The 22,425-nt window shown below is 40.4% G+C and overlaps 1 protein-coding gene across 1 annotated transcript in view; it reads right to left on the bottom strand.

Annotated features, from left to right (window-relative positions):
• The window catches only part of LOC140485636 (uncharacterized), a 73,987-nt gene that overhangs the window by 16,991 nt on the left and 34,571 nt on the right, over window positions 1–22,425 (bottom strand). Inside the window, exons 6-9 of the mRNA XM_072583991.1 lie at window positions 19,271–19,390; window positions 18,262–18,435; window positions 11,825–12,057; window positions 1,565–1,787 (exon numbers count right to left, since the gene is read on the bottom strand). Of these exons, the coding sequence (XP_072440092.1) occupies window positions 1,565–1,787; window positions 11,825–12,057; window positions 18,262–18,435; window positions 19,271–19,390 (750 nt within the window). The remainder of the gene's footprint in view (window positions 1–1,564; window positions 1,788–11,824; window positions 12,058–18,261; window positions 18,436–19,270; window positions 19,391–22,425) is intronic.

The raw sequence follows: 22,425 nt of genomic DNA on the forward strand, positions 1-22,425 counted from the left end.
TTGAACCCAGGTCTTGTGGCTCAAAGGTAAGTATATGACCAATGCACCACAAGAATCCCAAGGCTCTGGAAATCAAACCTAGATGGGTTGACTTTCATTAATGAGTGGCTTTGCATTTTCGCAATGGAGATTTAAAATAATGTTTTTATACCTGTTCTTTTTTGGCCTAATTTGAGCTTTGTACTTCTCTTGCCAGTGTGAGAGTCAACAGCTCAGTGGACAGATTCCCTTTTCTCCTTCTGATTTGTCATTGTAGGCATGGGTCAACTCTTGCTAGCTGCATTTAAATAACCCACATCTTGCATTTGGGACATGGTCAGCAGGCACAGTGATGGACAGAAGCATTGCTCTCAAATGGGTATATCATGTCACACTGGTAGTGTCAGTACCCCTGGACATGGAGCTCGGATTCAAATCCCACCTGTTCCAGAGGTGTGAAGTAACATCTATGAATATGTTGATTAGAAAAATATGTCAAATAAAAAAAAACAAAAGTAAATAAATATTTTGATTTCACTTAATCTGCCACAAAAGGATCCAACAACAAAGAATATTTAACTGGGAAGGGAAGGAAGGAAGGCTGAATAATGTATGGTTGTTTTTTGGTTTGGAAATGTTCTACTCCTTCTAAAGTTGAAAATTAACATTGTATGTCCACATGCCCCTTTGCACACCTTGCACACACTGGTCTGACTTCCTGGATCAGTTGTGGCTCTCCGAATTCCCTTTACTGGAGACAATGAAGTAGATTCTGAAACGTTCCACAAGATGTATACAGGCTTCCTAGTTCACACACTTTGAGATAATTTTTAGAGTAAGAAAGAGGGAGGGTAAAAGTGTGTTGCTCCCCAAGGCAGTAAGGGACACCTTTGGTTTGTCTGGATAGAGTCAAACTCTATTTATTTATTTCCTTTATATGCTACTGTACAGAACCGAATTGCATTTGTGACGATGTATACATAAAGATGTTTTTATGAATAAAGTGTGTTGTGAAATTATTAAAAAGATATCAGACCCTGTGATCAAAATCCAGTAGCATTATTCCTTCCATAACTGGATCATACGACCTCTACAAAAATATTGTGAACTGAATATATCTTTCCAAACAGCCTGTTACCCATCAATATAATTTTACTGTTGTTAGAAAACCAGTGTGCCCAGCAAATATATATTATACATTAATGTATAAACCATACATCTTCATAACAATATTGTGAATGATAGAGTGTTTACAAACCTCTGGGGTGGAGAACTCCCAACATTCCCACTAATGCAACAACAAAATACTATGGATGCTGGAAATCTGAAATAAAACCAGAATTTACTGGAAATACTTAGCAAGTCTGACAGCATCTATGGACAGAGTTGATGCTTAAGGTAACCTCCTTCGCCTAACGTGCATCCCACAACCTACCTACATCTACTTAAAACCTATTACATTTCTATTTTCTTCAGTTTGCCTTAAAGACCATCAATTTATCTCCACAGATACTGACTGACGCCCTGGGGTTTTCTCTTTTGATTTGTTATCTATTTATTCCTTCCAAAATAATTCTCCTCCTACCTTTGATTGCAGGCCTATTTCTTCTGTCTCTGTGCTCAGTAATTCTGTTCCTGTAGCCATCACAGAGTTGCTGCCATCAGTCAGACACTCCCCACCATGTTCCATTTCCTCTTGGTGAACAGACAGTTTGTCCTTATCCTTGGCCAACTCCGGCTCCTTTGAAAGGCATTCACACTGTGCACATAATTTTGAGGGGCATTCCTGAAGATTTATTGATGGTGTCCTATAGATTGAAATGCTACATATTACCATAAGTGGCATATTCCGAGGCTGAGCAAGGACATTTTACGAATCAACCTCATAAGTTGGAAAATTCTGGGGAACCATTCCCAATTTTCTGGTATGTAAGAACATTGGCCATGCTCCACATTTATGGAGAAGATCAGTCTTTTTGAGAGAGATTATATAAAAAAGACACAAGCAATATTTTTACATTGATGAAAGAAAGTGATTACTATCAACACTTTAGAGACAATATCTGATAAATTAACAAAGAAACAATTAACAATGCACTGATCGTAATCCATTGACCTTCAGTAAAACTGAAAATGTGAAATTATTCAGATAGAGTCTTTTATTAATGTAAAGATTATTCACATTGCTGGTAGAGATAAAGTAATCGAAGGTGCATTGTCTTAAGTTTTTTGGTCTGTGAAATGGTGATGTGTTTTTGATGACAAAGGTGCATGTTGATTGCCAGCCAACTACAACGTGATTGGCTCCCAGGTAGCTGAGCAGCTTGTTGGTGTAAATGTGTGGACCTCTGAAATAGAAGAGCTGTCTTTTCCACTGCAGGAAAAGAAAACTTCAAGGCTGAATGTAGCCAGTTTAATTTCCCTCATCACTTGCTGTGGCCTTTTATTAGTAAGTCAGAAATTTTATAAGTGTGGGCCAGTTGCTCTGTTCCTCCTGCAAGTGGAAGTACCTGGAGAAGGCAGAGATCAAGAAGCAGCAAGTTCTCAATAGTCAAAAGGATCCCTCAGCAAACCCTGTGGATAGAAACCATTGAACTTAATTAACTTTCTCTATCTCTGTAACACCTGTGATTTGTTTTTTTCTTCACTGTCTGTACGTGTGTACGTAGGGAGATTTTCATAAGGGGGTTAGTATTTTAACTAGTAGTGTTTTAAATGTTGATAGTTCATATTTGTTTCGCTGTGGTTAGAATTTATGAAGAAAGAGTGATGATTGTTAAGTACAGATCCTGGTCCATGCTTTCTGTTAACCTGGGCCTAACAAACCAGCGAGCTGGGTAATTTTGCATACTTTTATAACATCTTGAACTTTTGTGATGATGCTGGGAATAGTGGGGCTTGATTTCCATCTCTCCCTAATGGGTTGGGCTCGCTTGCCTAACAAGAAACTACCTATTTCTGCCCTAAAAGTTTTCAATGATCCTATCTCCATCACCTTCTGAGGCATAGAGTTCCACAGTCACACAATGCTCAAAGAAAATAACTTCCCTTCATTTATATCCTCAAACCCTGAATTTTAAAACAGTCACTCTCATTCTGGAGATACCTTAAGTATCCTTTTCATATCCACCATGTCAAGACCTTAGAAACTTCAATCAAATCAGACCTCGTTTTTCTGTTTTTCAATGAAAGCATGATCAGTTTTTCCACTCTACTTTCATAAGGTAGCCCATTCATTCCAAGTATCAATTGAGTAAACTTTCATGTGGAACCTTGTTAAATGCTTTCTGAAAATCCAAGTACTGAAAATCAATAGGCTCCCTTTTATGCATATCACACATTACAGTACTCTTTCAAAGAATTAAGAAAAAGGTTAAACACAGTTATCCTTTACAAAACCATGCTGACTATTCTGAATCATCTTAATTTTTCAACATGCCCTGTTATAATCTCTTTAATGATTGGTCCTAAAAGCTTCCTTATGACAGATATCAAACTTAAACACCTACATTTTCCTGTCTTCTGTCTGTCCTCCCTTCTGCAAGAGAGGGGTCATATTTGCTACTTTCCAGTCTGACAGAACCTTTCCAGAATATTACAAATGATGGCATCTAGCAATTCACACCAACACATGTACCACCTCATTAGCCACTTCCCTTAAGACTTATGGATGAAATCCTGCAAGATTCAGGGGCTTGTTAGCCCACAGCTCTATCAGCTTGCTCAGTGCTATTTCCTGAGTGATCAGAATGTTTTATTTATTACTCTGCCTTTTCATTACTATCAACTATTAAGTCCCTGTTGCACCTCGAGAGGAACAGCACTCACTTTTCTTACTCTTAATGGTAAAAGACAGCAGAAAACTGCAGCAGAGGTGACATTGAGGGTCCTTTTGCATGAATCGCAAAAATCTCACATCCAAGTTCAGCAGATAAAAGGGAAGTCTGGATTAGTGGTGCGGGAAGAGCACAGCAGTTCAGGCAGCATCCAAGGCGCAGCAAAATCGACATTTCGGGCAAAAGCCCTTATCCAGAAGCTGGTTTCCAGCATCTGCAGTCATTGTTTTTACCTAGATAAAAGGGAAGGCCTGTTGGACTTTATTTTAAAGATAATGAAATATAAAAAAAGGGAGGTCTTGCTAAAATTGTACAAGGCACTAATCAGACCATACCTGGAATACTGTGAACAATTTTGGTTCCTTTATCAAAGGGAAGCTACTAGAGACAGTCCAGAGAAGGCTCACACAGTTGATCCTGAGTATGGAGGGATTTTCTTATGAGGAGAGATTGAGTAGGTTAGTCTTGTACCCATTAGAGATCAGAGGAATGACAGAAAATCTTATTGAACCATTCAAAATTCTTAGGGAGTTCAACAGGTTGGATGCAAAGAGGTTGTTTTCTCTTACGGAAGAGTTTAGGATCAGAGGGCATAATCTACAAGTAAGAAGTCACTCATGTAAGCAGAGATTAAGATGATTTTTTTCTCTTAGACAATAGTGAATCTGCTGAGTTATTTACCACATATCACTGTTGAGGATGGGTCATTAAATATATCCATAGACAGATTTCTAAGAAGAAAGGAAATCAAGGATTGTGGTGTGGGGAGGAGTTAAGAAAGTGGAGTTGAAAAATACCAATGCATCAGTTATCTCATTGAAAGGGGGAGTGGACTTGATTGACTGATTGTTTAGATCAGAGTGGTACTGGAAAAGCAAAGCAGGTCAGGCAGCATCCGAGGAGCAGGAAAATCGACACTTTGGGCAAAAGCCCTTTATCAGGAATGAAGGCAGGGAACCTCTAGGGTGGAGAGATAAATGGGGGGGGGGGGGCGTTGCAGGGTGGGGGTGGGGGGGTGGGTTCCTGGGGAGAAGGTAGCAAAGAGTACAGTAGTTGAATGAGGGTGGGGATGGAGGTGATAGGTCAGAGAGGAGGGTGGAGCGGATAGGTGGGAGGGGAGATTGACAGGTAGGACAGGTCATGGGGACAATGCTGAGCTGGAAGGTTGGAACTGGGGTAAGGTGGGGAGAGGGGAAATGAGGAAACCGATGAGCTGATTGGCTTACTTCTGCTCTTACATCTTCTAATTTTATAGGTTTTTTTCCTTTTTAGATACCTACAGAAATTCTTGCCATCTGTTTGGATATTGCTAGCCAGCTATCTTCCATGCTCTAATATATTTGCCCCAATTAACATTTTTAATCATTCTTTGCTCTTCTTTGTAGCAGCTGTCATCTGACCTGCCACTCGTCTTTGTGCAATTAAATTCCTTTCCTTAAGTTTGATACTTTCATGAAAGCAAAACTTTCAAAATTTCTGCCAGTGGAGGCAATAACTGCATCCTAGAAAATAGGACATGAGTTCAGTTCTGGATTCCTCGATGAGAATGTAACATGTCTAAAGGGAACAAAGCCCATAAAATCTGTCTTTCCCATTTTAATCATAATTTTTAAAAAAATCTCTCTTCTGTAAAATAGTTGAAATGAATGATAACTTCTGATTCCTTCATTAGGTAGTATAGTGGTCATGGGCACAGACCACATAATAATATGGTTATGGCTCAGTGAACAGCACCTGTGATAGGATTAGGGTCCGGGTAAGGCTAACTTGAACCTTTTCTCTGAAGCAGAAAATTATGGAATCAGGTTTTCACCCAGAGTCTTGAGCATAAATCTCGGCTGATACAGCAACACCATATGAAGGGAGCACCATTGAAGTTGACACCTTCCAAATGCAATCTTTTATTCTGAATCCTTATGTGGCTTTTCAAGTTCATGTAAAAGATTCCATTGCATTATTTCAAGGAAGAGTAGGGGAACTTGCCCTACTGCTCCAGTCAACACTTATTCTTCAATCAACATCATTAAAACAAATTATGTTATTCTGACAATGCCATTTTCTGTCAGCAAATTGACCGCCATATTCCTTACATCAAAATGGTGATGATGGGTGAAAGGTACTTTGCAGACAGCCGAATCATTTTTGGGTGCAATAAAGTCATAAAAGGTGCTATATGAATTCAAATTTTTCTTTCAATCATGAACCTCTGTGTTCATAATCTTATTACAACAAGTTAAGAAACCTGAATTCAATTATAATGTGAGCGAGCTTCATTTCTGTAAAATCACAACTGGTTAATCATTGTGTGTATTATATACAGATTTAGGACTAAGCTTCCTTATTGACAGAATGCCAGATGTGCATCAGAATTAGCCTTCAATGTTACATCATGGAAAACCTGCCTAATGTTCCTGATGGAACCCTCACCATATGTATTTATGATGCGTTCTACACACAGTTAGTACCTTTTACAGACAGGGGATTGTAGAAAACAAACCAGTGAATGGAATAAGACAGCCATTTTACAGCTGCAGCCATTTAGCAATATTGGGGACAGAGGCTTCTTCAGGGCTCCATGCTCACAGAACACTCTTCAGTTGAGAGATTGCTGACTTAACCATGGAAAGGAAGACACAGTTTGTAGTCCCCAGGGGAAGAAGGCCCACAGATTGAACTGTGGGGGCTTTAGAGTATGCAGTACATTGCCACCTCCAATAGGGAATGTCTTCTGAAACCTGGGTTATCTTGCATCTAGCACTCAAGAAATGCTTCCAGTCTCTCATTATTCTCAGCGTAAAGAACTGAATTGAATTGAATTGAATTTGAATTGAATTTATTGTCACGTATACCAAGTGAAAAGCTTTGTCTTGTGAGCAATACAGACAGGTCACATAGTTAAGTAGCATAAATAAGAAAACATGAACTACAAACAAAGACCAGTTCAATTTATAACTGTGCAACAAGTGATCAATTAAGACTACAATGAGATCTTGATCAGATGGACCAATGGGCCACGGAGTTACAGATGGAATTTAATTTAGATAAATGTGAGGTGCTGCATTTTGGAAAGGTAAATCAAGGCAGGACTTATACACTGAATGGTAAGGTCCTGGGGAGTGTTGCTGAGCAAAGAGACCTTGGAGTGCAGGTTCATAGCTCTTTGAAGGTGGAATCACAGGTAGAAAGGATAGTGAAGAAGCCGCTTGATATGCTTTCCTTTATTGGTCAGAGCATTGAATGTAGGAGTTGGGAGGTCATGTTGCAGCTGTACAGGACATTGGTTAGGCCACTTTTGGAATATTGTATGCAATTCTGGTCTCCCTCCTATGGGAAGGATGTTGTGAAACTTGAAAAAGTTCAGAAAAGATTTACAAGGATGTTGCCAGGGTTGGAGGGTTTGAGCTGTAGGGAGAGGCTGAGTAGGCTGGGGTTCCCTGGGGTGACAGTGGCTGAGAGGTGACCTTATAGAGGTTTATAAAAGCATGAGGGGCATGGACAGGATAAATAGACCCTTGGGTTGGGGGAAGTACAGAACTAGAGGGCATTGATTTAGGGTGAGAGGGAAAGATTTATAAGGAACCTAAGAGGCAACGTTTTCATTCAGAAGGTGGTACGTGCATGGAATGAGCTGTGGAAGAAGCAGTGGAGGCTGGTACAATTACAACATTGACAAGGCATCCGGATGGATATATGAGAAGGAAGGGTTAACAGGATATGGGCCAAGTGCTAGCAAATGGGGGACTAGATTAATTTTGGATATCTGGACGGCATGGACAAGTTGGATGAAGGGTCTGAACATAGAACATAGAACAATACAGCACAGAACAGGCCCTTCAGCCCATGATGTTGTGCCGAACATTTGTTCTAGCTTAAACACCTATCCATGTACCTATCCAATTGCTGCTTAAAGGTCACCAATGATTCTGACTCTGCCACTCTCACAGGCAGCGCATTCCATGCCCCCACCACTCTCTGGGTAAAGTCTGTTTCTGCATTGTACATCTTTATGACTATAATAACTGATAATCTCTTTGATCTGAACAATTGATGTGGCTCTTGAATGGATACATTGTGATATTAAACATAAGATTTGTTTGTCACTGATTGGCTAGAATTTCATAGAATTTTACACACTAGATCTGTACTGGAGCTTCTAAAAGACCATAAGATGTCAAGGCAGAAGTAGACTATTCAGCCCATAGAATCTGCTCTACTATGCGATGAGATCATGGCTGAACTGATCATGCTGAATTTTACTTTCCTATCTTTTCCCCATAACCCTGAATCCCTGAATGTTTAAACATCTGTCCATCTCCGCCTTGAACATACTTAACGTCTCAGATTTGGCAGTCCTCTGTGGTTAAAAAAAGTTATAGATTCACTATCTTTCTCTGTCTTAAATTAGTGACTTCTTAGTTGGAGATTATGCCCTCTGGTTCCAGACTCTCTAGGAAGGGGAAAACAACATCTTTTCCACCTAAATCTATCAAGCCCCCAAGAATCTTGAAAAAATAGAAATTGCTGGAAAAGCTCAGCAGGTCTATGAAGAGAAATCAGAGTTAGCATTTCAAATCCAGTCACCTTTCCTCAGTTCTGATTTCTCTTGACTCTGATTTCTCCTCACAGATGCTGCCAGACCTGCTGAGCTTTTCCAGCAACTTCTGTTTTGTTTCTGATTTACAGCATTGCAGTTCTTTTGGATTTTATATCCGCAAGAATCTTTTACGTTGCGATAAGATCTCTTCTCATTCCTCTAATCTCCCACGAGTACAAGCCCAAATTATTCAACCTCTCCTCATAGGAAAAACCCTCCATACCCAGGATTAGCTTAGTGAACCTTCTCTGGACTGCTTCCAATTCTCCACTCCACGTCATTTCATCTTACCCTTTCATTCCTTTGTATGTAACAGGAAGCTGGATAATTAAAGCACCCATGATAGTCACATCAAACATTCCATATTACGGCGTGGCCACATGCTATTCTTTGAGTAAAAATACTTACATACCATCTGAAGTCTTTATGACATTTGATCAATGGAGTTCATTCCAGGCAAACGAGTTAGTACCATTTCCCTGCTTTGTTCCACACATTGCTCCAAGCCTATTTAGCTTAACTTGTACCCAATCTCCTTCCAAAGTCATTAATCAAGTCTACTCCTGCTGTACTTGAGGTTTTAGCATTTGTGGAAGAGGTTCTTCTTCATAATATCTGGTGCAGAATGATTTGGGATAATCTGGCAGAATGCCCATGTGAATTCTTTCACCCTCTCCATTTTTTTATTTTCTATTTAAAACTAAGAAGGTGACACTGTACTATAATCACAAATTAAAATGTTTAATTTTTAACTTTGTTCTTTCTTTCTACTTTGTTGTTAAGATTCTGTACTTGTACATAAGATGGCGCCTTGTGTGGTGACATTATACAGTTTTCACTGCACTCCTGTACTTTTATGTTTGAGTACATGTGACAGTAAAATCAAAATCAAACTGAATCAAATCAAATGAATGCTCTGGTAGCTCCACAGAAGAGAATTAGATTAACCAGTGACTGAGTTGTGTTTGTTGCTGTAAAAGAGGATTGTGTTGGTATCCCTTAGTTGGCAGTGACCTCTGACCTTACTCAGATGAAGCATTCCTCAGAAGGTCAACTCACACATGTCTGGAAACCAAGATAACTAATTTACTACTTTATGAGGGAAGCTTTGGACACACTGCCAAGGGGTCCCAGCTGCACCTACCCACCTGTACCTGCTATGGGGTAAGGGGTAGGGATTTGAGACTGTCTCTGGTGTGTAGCAATACTTATCCTCCTCTCTTCATCAAAGCAGATGGGCTTGGGGAAGATGAGAGTGCCAAAGTCCCAAACTGCGAGAATAAACTTCAAAATACATTAAAAAATAGTACTTTAAAATAATTAAACTTCATTTCAAAAAGCGAAAGTTCAATTAACTTTCAGAAATGAAAGCATATACAATTGCAAAAATTAAGTAAAATCAAGTTTAACTAACAATGTTGTGGAAGTTATTTAACTGATCCCTATGGTTTTCACCTAGAAAGTATGACTCATCCACTATAGACAGATTCCTGATGCGTTTTCCTCTTACGCGTTCTCCGTCCTCAGGTGCCAGATAGCAGAAAGTAAGAACAACTTGTCCCTGAAACAAATCCCGCACCACTCTACTCACTTCACTTGCCGCCATCCCTGCACTACCAATGCTCAGTAGCAGCAGTTTATACCTTCGACAAGATGCACTGTAGAAATTCACCAAAGATCCTGAGATAGCACCATCCAAACCCATGACCACTTCCATCTGGAAGGACAAGGGCAGAAGATACATGGGAACACCACCATCTGCAAGTTGCCTTACACGTCACTCACCATCCTGACTTGGAAATATATTATTCCTTTACTGTTGCTGGGTCAAAAACCTAGAATTGGCTGCACAAGGGCATTGCATACCTACTTCCAGAATATGGAGTGCAGTGGTTCAAGAAGGCAGCTCACCAGCACCTTCTCAAGTAAAACCAACTCTAAATGACAGCAATATGGAGGATATGTAACTGATCCTCATGGTGTTCACTAACATTTCGTAAGCTCAAAGAATAACCAGCAGACTTAGTTCAATTGTGTTGGAGTCAGGCCATTGCTCTCTCAGTCTTTATTTTATTCATTTATGGGACGTGGACATTGCTGGCTGGGTCAGCATTTATTGCCCATCTCCAGTTGCCCTTGAGAAGGTGCTGGTGAGCTGCCTTCTTGAACCGAACGAAATAGTGCCCGTCCATCTCGTTTGGATAATCGAGGTTCCCCTGTATAGTGGATGAGTGATACCCTCCCGAGGTGAAAACCAGAGGGATCAGTTAAGTATCTTCCACAATGTTGTTAGTTAAACTTGATTTTTGCAGTTTTATATGCTTTCTTTTTTGAAAGTTAATTGAACTTTCACTTTCTGAAAAGAAGTTTAATTATTTTAAAGTACTATTTTTTAATATATTTTTAAATTTATTCTCACAGTTTGGGACTTTGGCAAAGTGTTTACTCTCATCTTCCTTCCCTTCCCAAGCCCCTCTGCTTTGATAAAAAGAGGGAAGAGTTGCTCAGGTGAGAAACACACCAGAGACAGTCTCAAGTCCCTACCCCTTGCCCCATAGCAGTTGCAGGTGGGCAGGTATAGATGAACTGACAGTGAACTTCAAAAGCCTCTCCTCCACCCTCTATATTTACACCTCCACTATTCATTCAAAAACTAACAAAGGGAAGAGCACTCCATAAAGTCTGTTGCAATAACAACTTGGGTGTAGAAGTGACTGGTTCTCAAGAAGGTGCCAGTCCATTATTTGTTTGGACATCAGTAAACAATGTTGTCATCCACATCATGAGAACAAATAAGCAGTTGGCATTAATCAGTTAGAACCTGGATTTGGACATCATGAACTGTGGAGGCTTAGAACCAACAATGACAACAGTCTGCAGTCCTTTCCAATGTAGAGGAATATTATCCCGTATTGAGAGATTGCACCCAGTGCACTTGCCTCCTCCTGGATTTGCTTGCGATGAGGAAATACAGGATGAGGCACAGCAAACTGTATAGCATAAACACTATGAAATGTTACAATTAATCACTGCTTTCTTAAATGATATGAGTTTAAATGAATGGCATAATAACTCAATCCTTTTCAGGATGGAAACCAGGGATTTTAAAATAGCATGAGATATAACTGAATAACTGCATAATTCAAATGGCTGAACAGAAAGAGAATATCTGCCTCTGACTGTACCAGTGCTATCTTCTCGAATCCCCTTTCCCTGTGCCCTTTTATAGTCTTCTGCCTGAGCCAATTCCTTTTCAATGATGTTAACGACTCTGCTTCATTAGCCACTACATTAAAGTGTTCCTTTTTCTAAAAAGCCTCTACACGAAAATATCCTACCGACATTCCCCTTCAATGAAAAGCCCGACTGTACTACTCTTTATTCCCTACTTAATGACCAATGTAAGCAACATTACCTGTCATCAGAATTAATTTGTAACAAAGAATCTTCATGCTTGTGACATTTCAATTTTTTCAATGTTTTCAGCAAAAGTTCTTTTTGATTGAATATCTGTTGCTGTTCACATTCTAAGGTCTTCAGACGTGAAGTTAAAATTGCCTTTTCACTCTGCAGTTTCAGGATCTGCTGTTCTGAAGCCTGCAAGCTTTGTTTCAATCTTGTTACTTCCAACAAAAGGCTTTCGTTTATCTGTCACACAGAGAAATTGATGTTTGCGTGTGCATTTTGGAGATGACATTAAATTAATTGCTCCTTCTTACCATTGTTACTGCGTTGTTACAGTGTAGTAGAAATACGGTGATGAGATATTACCCTAGATGCTGCTGAAGTACCTACCTGTTCTCTGTTGGATGGGATCCTTGAAGTTTGACTGAATTTCCCTATTGCTAAAATTCTTGGACTCCATTGCATATCTTGCTAATTCAATTACTTAGCAAGGTACAAGCCAATCAGTTGGATAATCTACTAATGACTAAAGCTTTCAGACTGATTAAAATTCAGACCGGGGTAAATTTTGCCTGTGTGTGGAAATGTAAATTGCAAATATAAAACCATTGAAAATTTACACCAGAGATAGATGCCATTTGGCCCATTTCATTTTTGCTAGCCTAAAAAAGAGAAATCCAACCTGATCCTGCTTTGTACCACTTGATTCACAATGCATATTGCAGTATTTCAAGTCCAGATCCAGGAGCTTTTTAAATGCAATGGGAATATCTTCCTTTGTCACTCTTTCAGGCAGTGAGTTCCAGATCCATACCACCCTTTGGGTGACAGTAAATTGATACCACATCTCTTGTTTACATCTTTCCCAATTTGAAGTCAGTGGGATAAGAGATGCTTAACAGGCATTTTATGCACAAAACTTTTCTAAATATGTAGAATTAGCTCAGATGCCTCTTCCCACACCAGTTTGGAAACAGAAGCATGCATTAAAATACTATATAGAACAAGCTGCTGTCAGACAGGCAACTGTTTCCACACATTTACATGAAAAACCTCTACATTGCTCAATTATCTATTTCACATCAGTTACATTACACACAGTTTCCATAAGGCCATAAGTTATAGGAGAAGATAAGGGCCAATCGGCCCATCAAATCTGCTCTGCCTTCACCCATGGCTGATAGGTTTCTTAACCCTACTCTCCTGCATTCTCTCTGTAACCTTTGATCCCCTTACTAATCAAGAGCATATCTATCTCTGTTTTAAGTACACTCAATGACTTGGCCCTCACAGCCTTCTGCAGCAACAAGTTCCACAGATCCACCATCCTCTGGCTGAAGAAATTCCTCCTTGACTCAGTTCTAAAGGAACCAGCCTTCACTCTGAGGCTGCATTCTTGGGTGTTAGTCTCTCCCACTAGTGGAAACATCTTCTCCATGTCCAATCTATCCAGGCCTTTCAGTATTCTGTAACTTTCAATGAGATCCCCCTTCATTCTTCTGAGCTCAAATACAGACCCAGAGTTCTCAACCATTCCTCATATGCCAAGCCTTTCATCCCAGGAATTATTCTTTTAAACTTCCTCTGGACCCCTGCAAAGTTAGTACGGGGATAGATACGTACCCAAAACTGCTCACAATATTCCAAAGGTGGTCTGATCTGAGCCTTATATAGGTTTATCAGCACATTTCTGTGCTTGTATTCTAGTCTTCTCAAAATGAACACTAACATTGTACTTACCTTCCTAAGTGCCAGCTGAACCCATCTTAAAGAATCATGAACACAACTCCCAAGTAACTTTGTGCTTTCTGAAGCCTTTTCCCCATTTAGAAATTAGTCATTGCCTCTATTCTTCCTAACAAACCTCTAGTTTTCCCACATTGTATTCCATCTGCTACTTCTTTGCCCACTCTCCTAGATGTCCAACTCCTTCTGCAGCATCCTCACTTCCTCAACACTACCTGCCCCTCCACCTGTCTTTGTGTCATCTGAAAACTTAACAAACATGATTATGTCCTCAGTTCCTTTGTCCAGATCGTTAACATACATCATGAATAGTTGTGGTCCCGACACCTTGTGTGGAACTCCACTAATCATTGGCTGCCATCCTGAAAAAGACCCCTTAATCCCCACTCTCTACCTTCTGTCAGTCAGCCAATCCTCTATCTATGCCAGTTCCTTGTCCCAACAACCTGGACTCTTACTTTATTTATTAGCCTCCTGTGTGGCTCCTTGTCAAAGACCTTCTGGAAGTCCAAATAGATCGTGTCCCCTGGCTCTCCTTTGTCCACTTGCTCATTATCTCCTCAAAGAATTCTGACAGGCTTGTCAGGAATGACCACCCCCCCTTGACGAAGCCATGGTGAGTCATCGCTATTTTACCATGCACTTCCAAACACTCTGCAATCTCATCCTGAATAATGGGCTCTAAATTTTACCAAAACCAAGGTCACACTACCTGGCCTATAATTTCCCATCTTCTGCATCCCTCTCTTTTCAAAAAGTGTGTCACATTTGCCACTTTCCAGTCCTCTGGGACCCTCCCTGCTCCAGTGATCCCCGAAAGATTACCACCAATGCTTCCATTGTCTCCTCAGCTATGTCCTTCAGAATTCTGGAGTGTAGTCCATCTGGTCTGGGTAATTTATCCACCTTCAGACCTTTCAGCTTCCCTAGCATGTTCTCCTTAGTGACAGCCACTACATTCACCTCTGCCCCCTGATTCTCTTGAAGTTCTGGTATGCTACTGGTGTCTTCCACCATGAAGACTGATGCTAAGTACCTACTCGGTTCCTCTACCATTTCTTTGTTCCCCATTACTACATCTCCAGCCTCATTATCTAGTGATCCAATATCCACTCTTGCCTCTTTCTTACCAAAGAACAAAGAACATTTATAGCCCAGGAACAGGCCCTTTGGCCCTCCAAGCCTGAGCCAATCCAAATGTACTGTCTAAACCTGACGGTCAATTCCTAAGCATCCCTCTGCTCCCCACCTACTCATGCACCTGTCCAGATGCATCTTAAATGAATCCACCTCTACCACCTCTGCTGGCAATGCATTCCAAACACCCACCACCCTCTGTGTGAAGTACTTGCTGCGTGTATCCCCTTAAACTTTCCACCTCTCACCTTGAAAGCATGACCTCTCATTATTGAATCCTTCACCCTGGGAAAAAGCTTGTCTCTATCCACCCTGTCTATACCCTTCATGATTTTGTAAATCTCAATCAGGTCCCCCTCAATCTCCTTTTTTCTAATGAAAATAAATCTAACCAATCAACCTCCCTTCATAGCTAGCACCTTCCATACCAGGCAACATCCTCGAAAACCTTCTTTGCACCCTCTCCAAAGTATCCACATCCTTTTGGTAATGTGGCGATCAGAACTGTACACAGTATTCTAAATGTGGCCGAACCAATGTCTTGTACAATGTTAACATGACTTGCCAGCTCTTATACTCAAAATGCCGTCCAATGAAGGCAAGCATACTATATGCCTTCTTGACCACTCTATCCACCTGTGCAGCAACCTTCAGGGTACAATGGACCTGCACTCCCAGATCTCTCTGCCCATCAGCTTTTCCCAAGGCTCTTCCGTTCATTGTATAATTCGCTCTAGAATTAGTCTTACCTAAATGCATCACCTCACATTTGTCTGGATTGAAAACCATCTGCCTCTTTTCCGCCCAACTCTCCAGTCTACCTATATCCTCCTGTATTCTCTGATAGTCCCTTATGCTTTCTGCTACTTCACCAATCTTCGTGTCATCTGCAAACTTGCTGATCATACCAACAGTGCCCTCTTCCAGATAATTTATGTATATGACAAACAACAGTGGCCCCAATACTGACCCCTGTGGAACACCACTGGTCACCTTTCTCCATTTCGAGAAACTCCCTTCAACTCCTACTCTCTGTTTCCTGTTGCTCAACCAGTTCTTTATCCACCTAGCTAGAACACACTGCACACCATGTGACTTCACTTTCTCCATTAGTCTACTATGGGGAACCTTATCAAACGCCTTACTGAAGTCCATGTATATGACATCAACAGCCCTTCCTTCATCTATCAACTTGGTCACTTTCTCGAAGAACTGTATTAAATTGGCAAAGCACGATCTCCCCTGCACAAAACCATGTTGCTTATCACTGATAAGCCCATTCTTTTCTAAATATAAATAGATCCTAACCCTCAGTATCTTCTCCAGCAATTTTCCCACCACTGACGTCAGGCTCACTGGTCTGTAGTTATCCGGAATATCTCTACTTCCCTTCTTGTACAGGGGAACAACATGAGCAACCCTCCAGTCCTCCGGCACCTCACCTGTATTTAAGGATGCCACAAAGAAATCTGTCAGGGCCCCAGCTATTTCCTCTCTCGCCTCCTTCAGCAACCTGGGATAGATCCCATCCAGTCCTGGGGATTTGTACACCTTAATAACCTCTAGCCTACCCAACACATCTTCCCTACTTATGTCAACGTGATCCAGATTAATCAAATTTCTGTCTCTAATCTCAACATTCATCATGTTCCTCTCCTCAGTGAACATTGATGCAAAGTAATCATTCAGAATCTCATCCATTCTCTCAGGTTCGACACACAGCCTTCCTTCGTTATCCTTTAGTGGGCCCCAGCGTGATTCAGGTGGAGCCCATCCCATTGCAACCATGCCTCCTTCGCAAGTACTGGGGCCAATGTCACATGAATTCAAACACACTTCTCCCACACCACTTTTTGAGCATTTACCTCTTTAATCTTGTGATCTTGTGCCAATTTGCTCGTGTCTCAGGCAGTAATCAAGAGATTATTATCTATTTGACACTGCCTTTTAATTTAGCCCATAGCTGTTCATATTCCCTCAGCAGAAACTCTTCCCTCTTTCTACCTATTCTGTTGGTACCTACGTGGACTATGACGTAATCCCACTCCAAGTTTCTCTGCAGCCCAGGTGATATATCCCCAACCCAGGTACCAGGCAGGTAACACAGTCTTTGGGACTCTTGATCCTGGCCACAGAGAACCGTGCCCTGTTCTGCTGACTATACAATCCATGATTAGAGCTACATTTCTCTTTTCTATATCTCACTTGAGTGGCTTCCTGCACCATGGTGCTATAGCCAGTTTGCTCATCCTCCCTATGACCCATGCTCTCATCCATGCAGGGAGCAAGAACCTCAAACCCGTTTCTGGATGTTTACAATACCAGGAGCAATGGCTACAAAAACAATCAAAAGGGTATCCAAATATATGACCTCGTCCTCAGCTGACAGAACTATCAGAAAGCATCAAAATCAGAATAAACTTAAAGACTGAAACAAATGCTAGTGTGTGTATGTCATCAAGCCTCCCAGGGCTATCACATATTAAATGGAATAAGAAGGTAATGAGCACCAACAGCCCTAGTAATGAGGAATGAAGCCCAATGAAGTTCAGTGACCAACTAACACCAACTCCACCCACCCTGACCCCCACACCCACCACGATGGCCAGCAAGATGTGCACACATATAGGAACAGTAATAATACGCTATTTGGTTCCTTGACCCTGATCGTACCCTCCCCCCAATTAAGTCATTCTTCATCTTAATTGCATTCGTTGCTCCCTATCACTGCTCCTTCCCCATACATTCTACAATTTATACAGAATTAAAGAATGTTACAGCTCAGGGGGAGGACCATTTCTGTGTTTGCTGACCAAAAACAAAAGAGTGAACAGGCCCCTTCCGAACCACTTCATCCAGGAAGCTAGTTATTTTATACATTTCAGTTTGATAACCCCATCAGCCTTCCTCATGGCCCAAAGGCTTCAAGACTTGGTAACATCTTCATACATCTCCACTTTCCAGTCTCTAGTACAATCATATCTTTTTGTAATACCACAACCAAACCTGTCGTGCTTGAGCTGCAACCTATCATTTTATACATAATCGCCCTACTCTTAAACCCTGGAGCAGAAATTTCACAAGAGTAACAACCACTGAGAGAAGAGGTTCCTCCTCATCTCAATCTGACAAGGGAGGCTCCTTATTTGGAAAATGTGCTACCTCATTCTAGATCCTCCCACAGAGGGTCATATGCTCTCAGTATTTACGTTGTCAGACCCCCTCAGATTCTCACCTGTGCCAATAAAATCACCTTGTTTATCAAACATCAATGAGTATTGAACAAACCTACTCAATGTAACCAGGGCCACCGTTTTATTCCAGTTAACAGCCTAGTGAAGCTTCTCTCAACTACTCCCAATGCAGCTGTAAGTAATACAATGGGGCTGCCACTGTGCACCTCAATCTAGAAATGGAAAGAGGCTAACATTAGTGTGAAGCTTCGCTGAGCTGATTTCTGCTCCCATTGTTGCTTGAATGGATGGAATAAAGTGTTGAGCTATATTAGTGGAACTGATTTCTTGGATGGATATGGTAATACAAACGGTCTCTATATGGTCTTACATTTCTATTAGCAGTTAGCTGTGATTCAGACTTGAGGTATTGCTTTTTCAGTCCATAGCTCTCACATTTAGTTTGGAATAGTTCAGAGTGGAGGTCTGCCATTTGGCTTTCGATTGATGCTCTTCCTGTTTCAGCACTGACAAGGCAAGATGGGACCTCTTGGAGATCTCCTTCCTACAATAATCAGAAATCAAAGTGGAGTTAATCATGTTTTGTTTTAAGCTCTGTCAAAATCTTGTAAATTCTTCTGTTCTTTTTGGTTGAGTATTTGTCTTGTTATAAATATTTACTATTTGCATAAGTTTTGAAGGAAAAAGAAACAGAATTTCACAGAAGTCCACAGAATATGAACAGTGGATATTAAAAAAAAATTATTACATATAAAACTGCTTCCACACCCAGATAAATAAATGGAAATATGCAATATAGTTCCAAGTGAGAAACTCAGCCGGTCCAAATATAAATGTGTTTTGATGTAAAATGGTTAAATTAACCAAGTGCAATTTAGGATGAATGATCATGCATGAATTTCACAGACCAGGAGAAAACCAGGGTGAAGGATCTCTGCCTGGATTTTCCCAGCTCTCCATCACCCATTCCATTATGGTGACACAAACTACACGACTGGAAACTGAACACACATAAGTGGGAGGCTTCCTATAATTCCTGATTGTCGTCTGAGATTTGATGGGAGTGGTCCTGATCCCTTGTCATAACTTGGCTCCTGTCACATCTTTAGTCTTGACATAAACTGGATCCTGTATTAACTTTAGTCCTGACGTCAATTTTGCAAATAATTAGTGGACCCCTCAGTGAAAAACTGTACAGAGCGGAATTTTTGGTAAGGTATTGGGGGAACCTCTGCAGACATTCAGGGAACTTATCTTTTCCTTAGCAAAAAAACACCAAAAGCTTTATATACCTTGGAACTTATCTCTCTCCCTACCCTGTTTGCTAGTGTGTTTGTAGCTTGTTACGCTAAAGGTGAGTGATATATTTTAATACTTACACCGATGACATTGTCCAGATGGACTCCACCATTCTTTTCCTTGAGATTCCAGTCTCTGTCTTGATACCAAGCCAATGAGCCATTCAGGGTGTGCAGGGAGTTTGGTGGCTGTTCTTTAGCCTAATATTCATTAAAATAATGTTATGATTGAGTAAGGATTGCGACTTTTAATTTCCAAACGGTCAATTTTATGGGTTCTTGATCTCAGTGTCATGAAAACATGCCTTATGTCAATTTTTAGTCCAATATTTAGAAATATGAATTGTACTTTTAAAAGTAGAAACAGTTTAGGAACTCAGATACACAGGAGACTTGAGATCACAGCCAAAGATGGCTACCTTAACTTGCACCACCACGCATTCCACATTCCAAGCCATTGGAATGGAGACACAAACCCAATGACCTCCTTGGGAATGTGACAAACCATCATCTCCTGACCCACTGACAAATCATGAAGGCAATTACCAGAGGTATTTCAATGTTGGAAATGAATCATTAAGTCTAATGTTGGCCTAAGGGGACCCTGGATAAGAGCTTCCCAGATATCACCTAATTAAATTATCCTTGGAATACACTGCCAAATACCTTATCTGTATTCTCCTGGGTAGGCGAGGGAAGGTCACCTGGCAAGTCAACCCTTTGTATGTTAAGCAACTGTATTCTTGCAGAACTGAGACAAGCAGCTAAGATAGAGAGTCAAGTCCCTTCTGTCTCTCTCCCTCTCTATCCTACCCACCTGGAAGTTCCATTTGCTGACTGTGGTTATTCAGGAGCCCCAGTGTTACAGACAGTGACTTCTTAAAATAGTTCAAACCAGTATTTTCCCTAAAGAACAAAATTAGCCATTTAGATCTTAAAATCAGAAGTATCAGGATTACCAGGATTACTTAAGGATAGTTGCAAAACCAAAATGAATTCAGCCTGAAGCCAATTGAGTTACCAAACTGCAGACTGCGTATTCCTATCTTTTTCTGATTCTAACTTTGCCAACCTATCCTGCCTACTATATAGTCTGTATTTGTGGGTATGCAAACATCAAGTGTGTGAGAGTGTCTGGCATATATTCATGTAGGTCAGAGTATAGATTTTTACTTTTCATAGATTGATTTAAGTATAAATAAACAAATGCCTTCCTTTGTTGAACTCAAGAGAACCTGTCCAATTTTTTCTTGTTCAATCACAGTATGTTAATAGTTAACTACTCTCTAAATTGACTCTCTTCACCACATAAGAAAAACAACAATTGAACAAGAGGGAACTACTTAACATATCACCTGATTGTAACACCACTTCTAAGGTTTATCTAGCCACAGTTTACATTGGGAATTCAAATACAAGTTCCCTTAACTTAATGTGCAATAATCGACAGAACACTGTCGCAAGCATGGACCTCAGTTCATGACTAAACTAATAAAAAAATGGGGATGCTGGAAAACAGAAGCAAAAGCGGAAATTGCTGGAAAAACCCAGCAGGTTTAGCAGGTGTAATGCTGCCAAACCTGCTGAGATTTTCCAGCAATTTCTGTTTTTGCCTCATTTTTTGACAAAAGACAAAGGAGTAGAAATTAGGTCATTCAACCCATCGAATCTGCTCTGCCATTCAATCATGGCTGATAAGTTTCTCATCCCCATTCTCTCGCTTTCTCCTCATAGCCTTTGATCCCCCTGATACTCAAGAATATATCTATCTCCACCTTAGATATACTGAACGACCTGGCCTCCACAACATTGATATGTCATTCTCTGCATTGGAAGAACAAATCAGTAATACTGTCATTTTAATCTGATAATCCTATTTTGAACAGAGTGTTTCTGTGAAAACTATATTGATTTATGAACGCATACAAGGTGTTTCAATTATATTGCAGTGTGCACTATTTCTGATGCGAAAGTGAGTACTGCAGATGCCAGAGGTCAAAGTCAAGATTAGAGTGGTGCTGGAAAAGCACAGCAGGTCAGGCAGCATCTGAGGAGCAGGAAAATCGCTTCATCGGGAATTATGCATAATTTTTATGCATCAATGTATTGCAAAGCTTTACTAATAATGGACAGAAGTTGGAGAATGAGGTCCATCTGTACACTAGACTCTGTTTCAAACAAGAAAAAATAACTGTCAATAATATCCACAGAAGTTCATGATTTCAGGAGTGTATTAAACCTCCCACTCAATTCCTAAACCCTCCAAAGGCTAACACACACAGCATTTAAATGGTGCTGGTAGGAGTGCAGGCATGGCTCACTTTCTAATGTCTCATACATCAACATTGCTATTGTTTCATTCTGCATTTATGTCCAGTAATTGATTTTGGCAGTGCACGTTTCCTCACCTGCATACTGAATACCTTATTCATTTTTTAATTTCCATCCATAGTTCTGATTTATGCCAATGTTTTCAATTTTGAAAGCTACACTTGGCAAACTCTGCTGAAACCTATGTTGAAGAGAATAAGTTTGGGAGGAGAGGAACCATTTTGGCTGTTTCCAAAATGACGCCTGACTTGCATGAAAAAGATCAATTTAGAAGGTCACATCTTCAGGTCCAGCGACCCATCATTCCTGCTTTTATCAACATGCAAGGGTGTGGGATAAGAAAACTGCAAGTTGAATTGAAACGCAGATTGGATTGAGTCCAATGTCATAAGGCATGTAAGAAGGATAAGACAAATATGACTGGTGCCCCTTGGTACAAAATCTTTTGGGTTAGATACAAGTGTGATTTCTACAGAAAAACAGAACACCAAAACATGCACTGGGCATAGATTTCCTGCTGTCCAATTTAGGTAACTGATGTGTATCAGAACTCACTATCCTTTAACAAGGCTACCTATAAAAAAATCAATCCATCTCAGTTTTGAACTTTTCAGTTGACTTTTCGACAGTTTATTGAGAATGAGAGTTCCAGCTGTAGAAGGAAGGTTCAGAGTTAGGTGGGGATAATGAGGAATGATGAGGTGGTGCAGTGTCTTGGAACTTTACTTAGAAGCATATTGTCCCAGAGCTTTTCCCAAATTGGGCAGAGGATTTGATTTTTGCATTCTTTTATATTTGGGAGATTACATGCTTAGAAAGAATAGTGGGTAGACAATGTACATCTTTCAATGTCAGGCCATTAGCGCAACTGTTCAGAGTACAATATAGACAGAGATCATTTCATA

Source organism: Chiloscyllium punctatum, chromosome 14 (genome assembly GCF_047496795.1).
Source record: "Chiloscyllium punctatum isolate Juve2018m chromosome 14, sChiPun1.3, whole genome shotgun sequence".
NCBI lineage: Eukaryota > Metazoa > Chordata > Chondrichthyes > Orectolobiformes > Hemiscylliidae > Chiloscyllium > Chiloscyllium punctatum.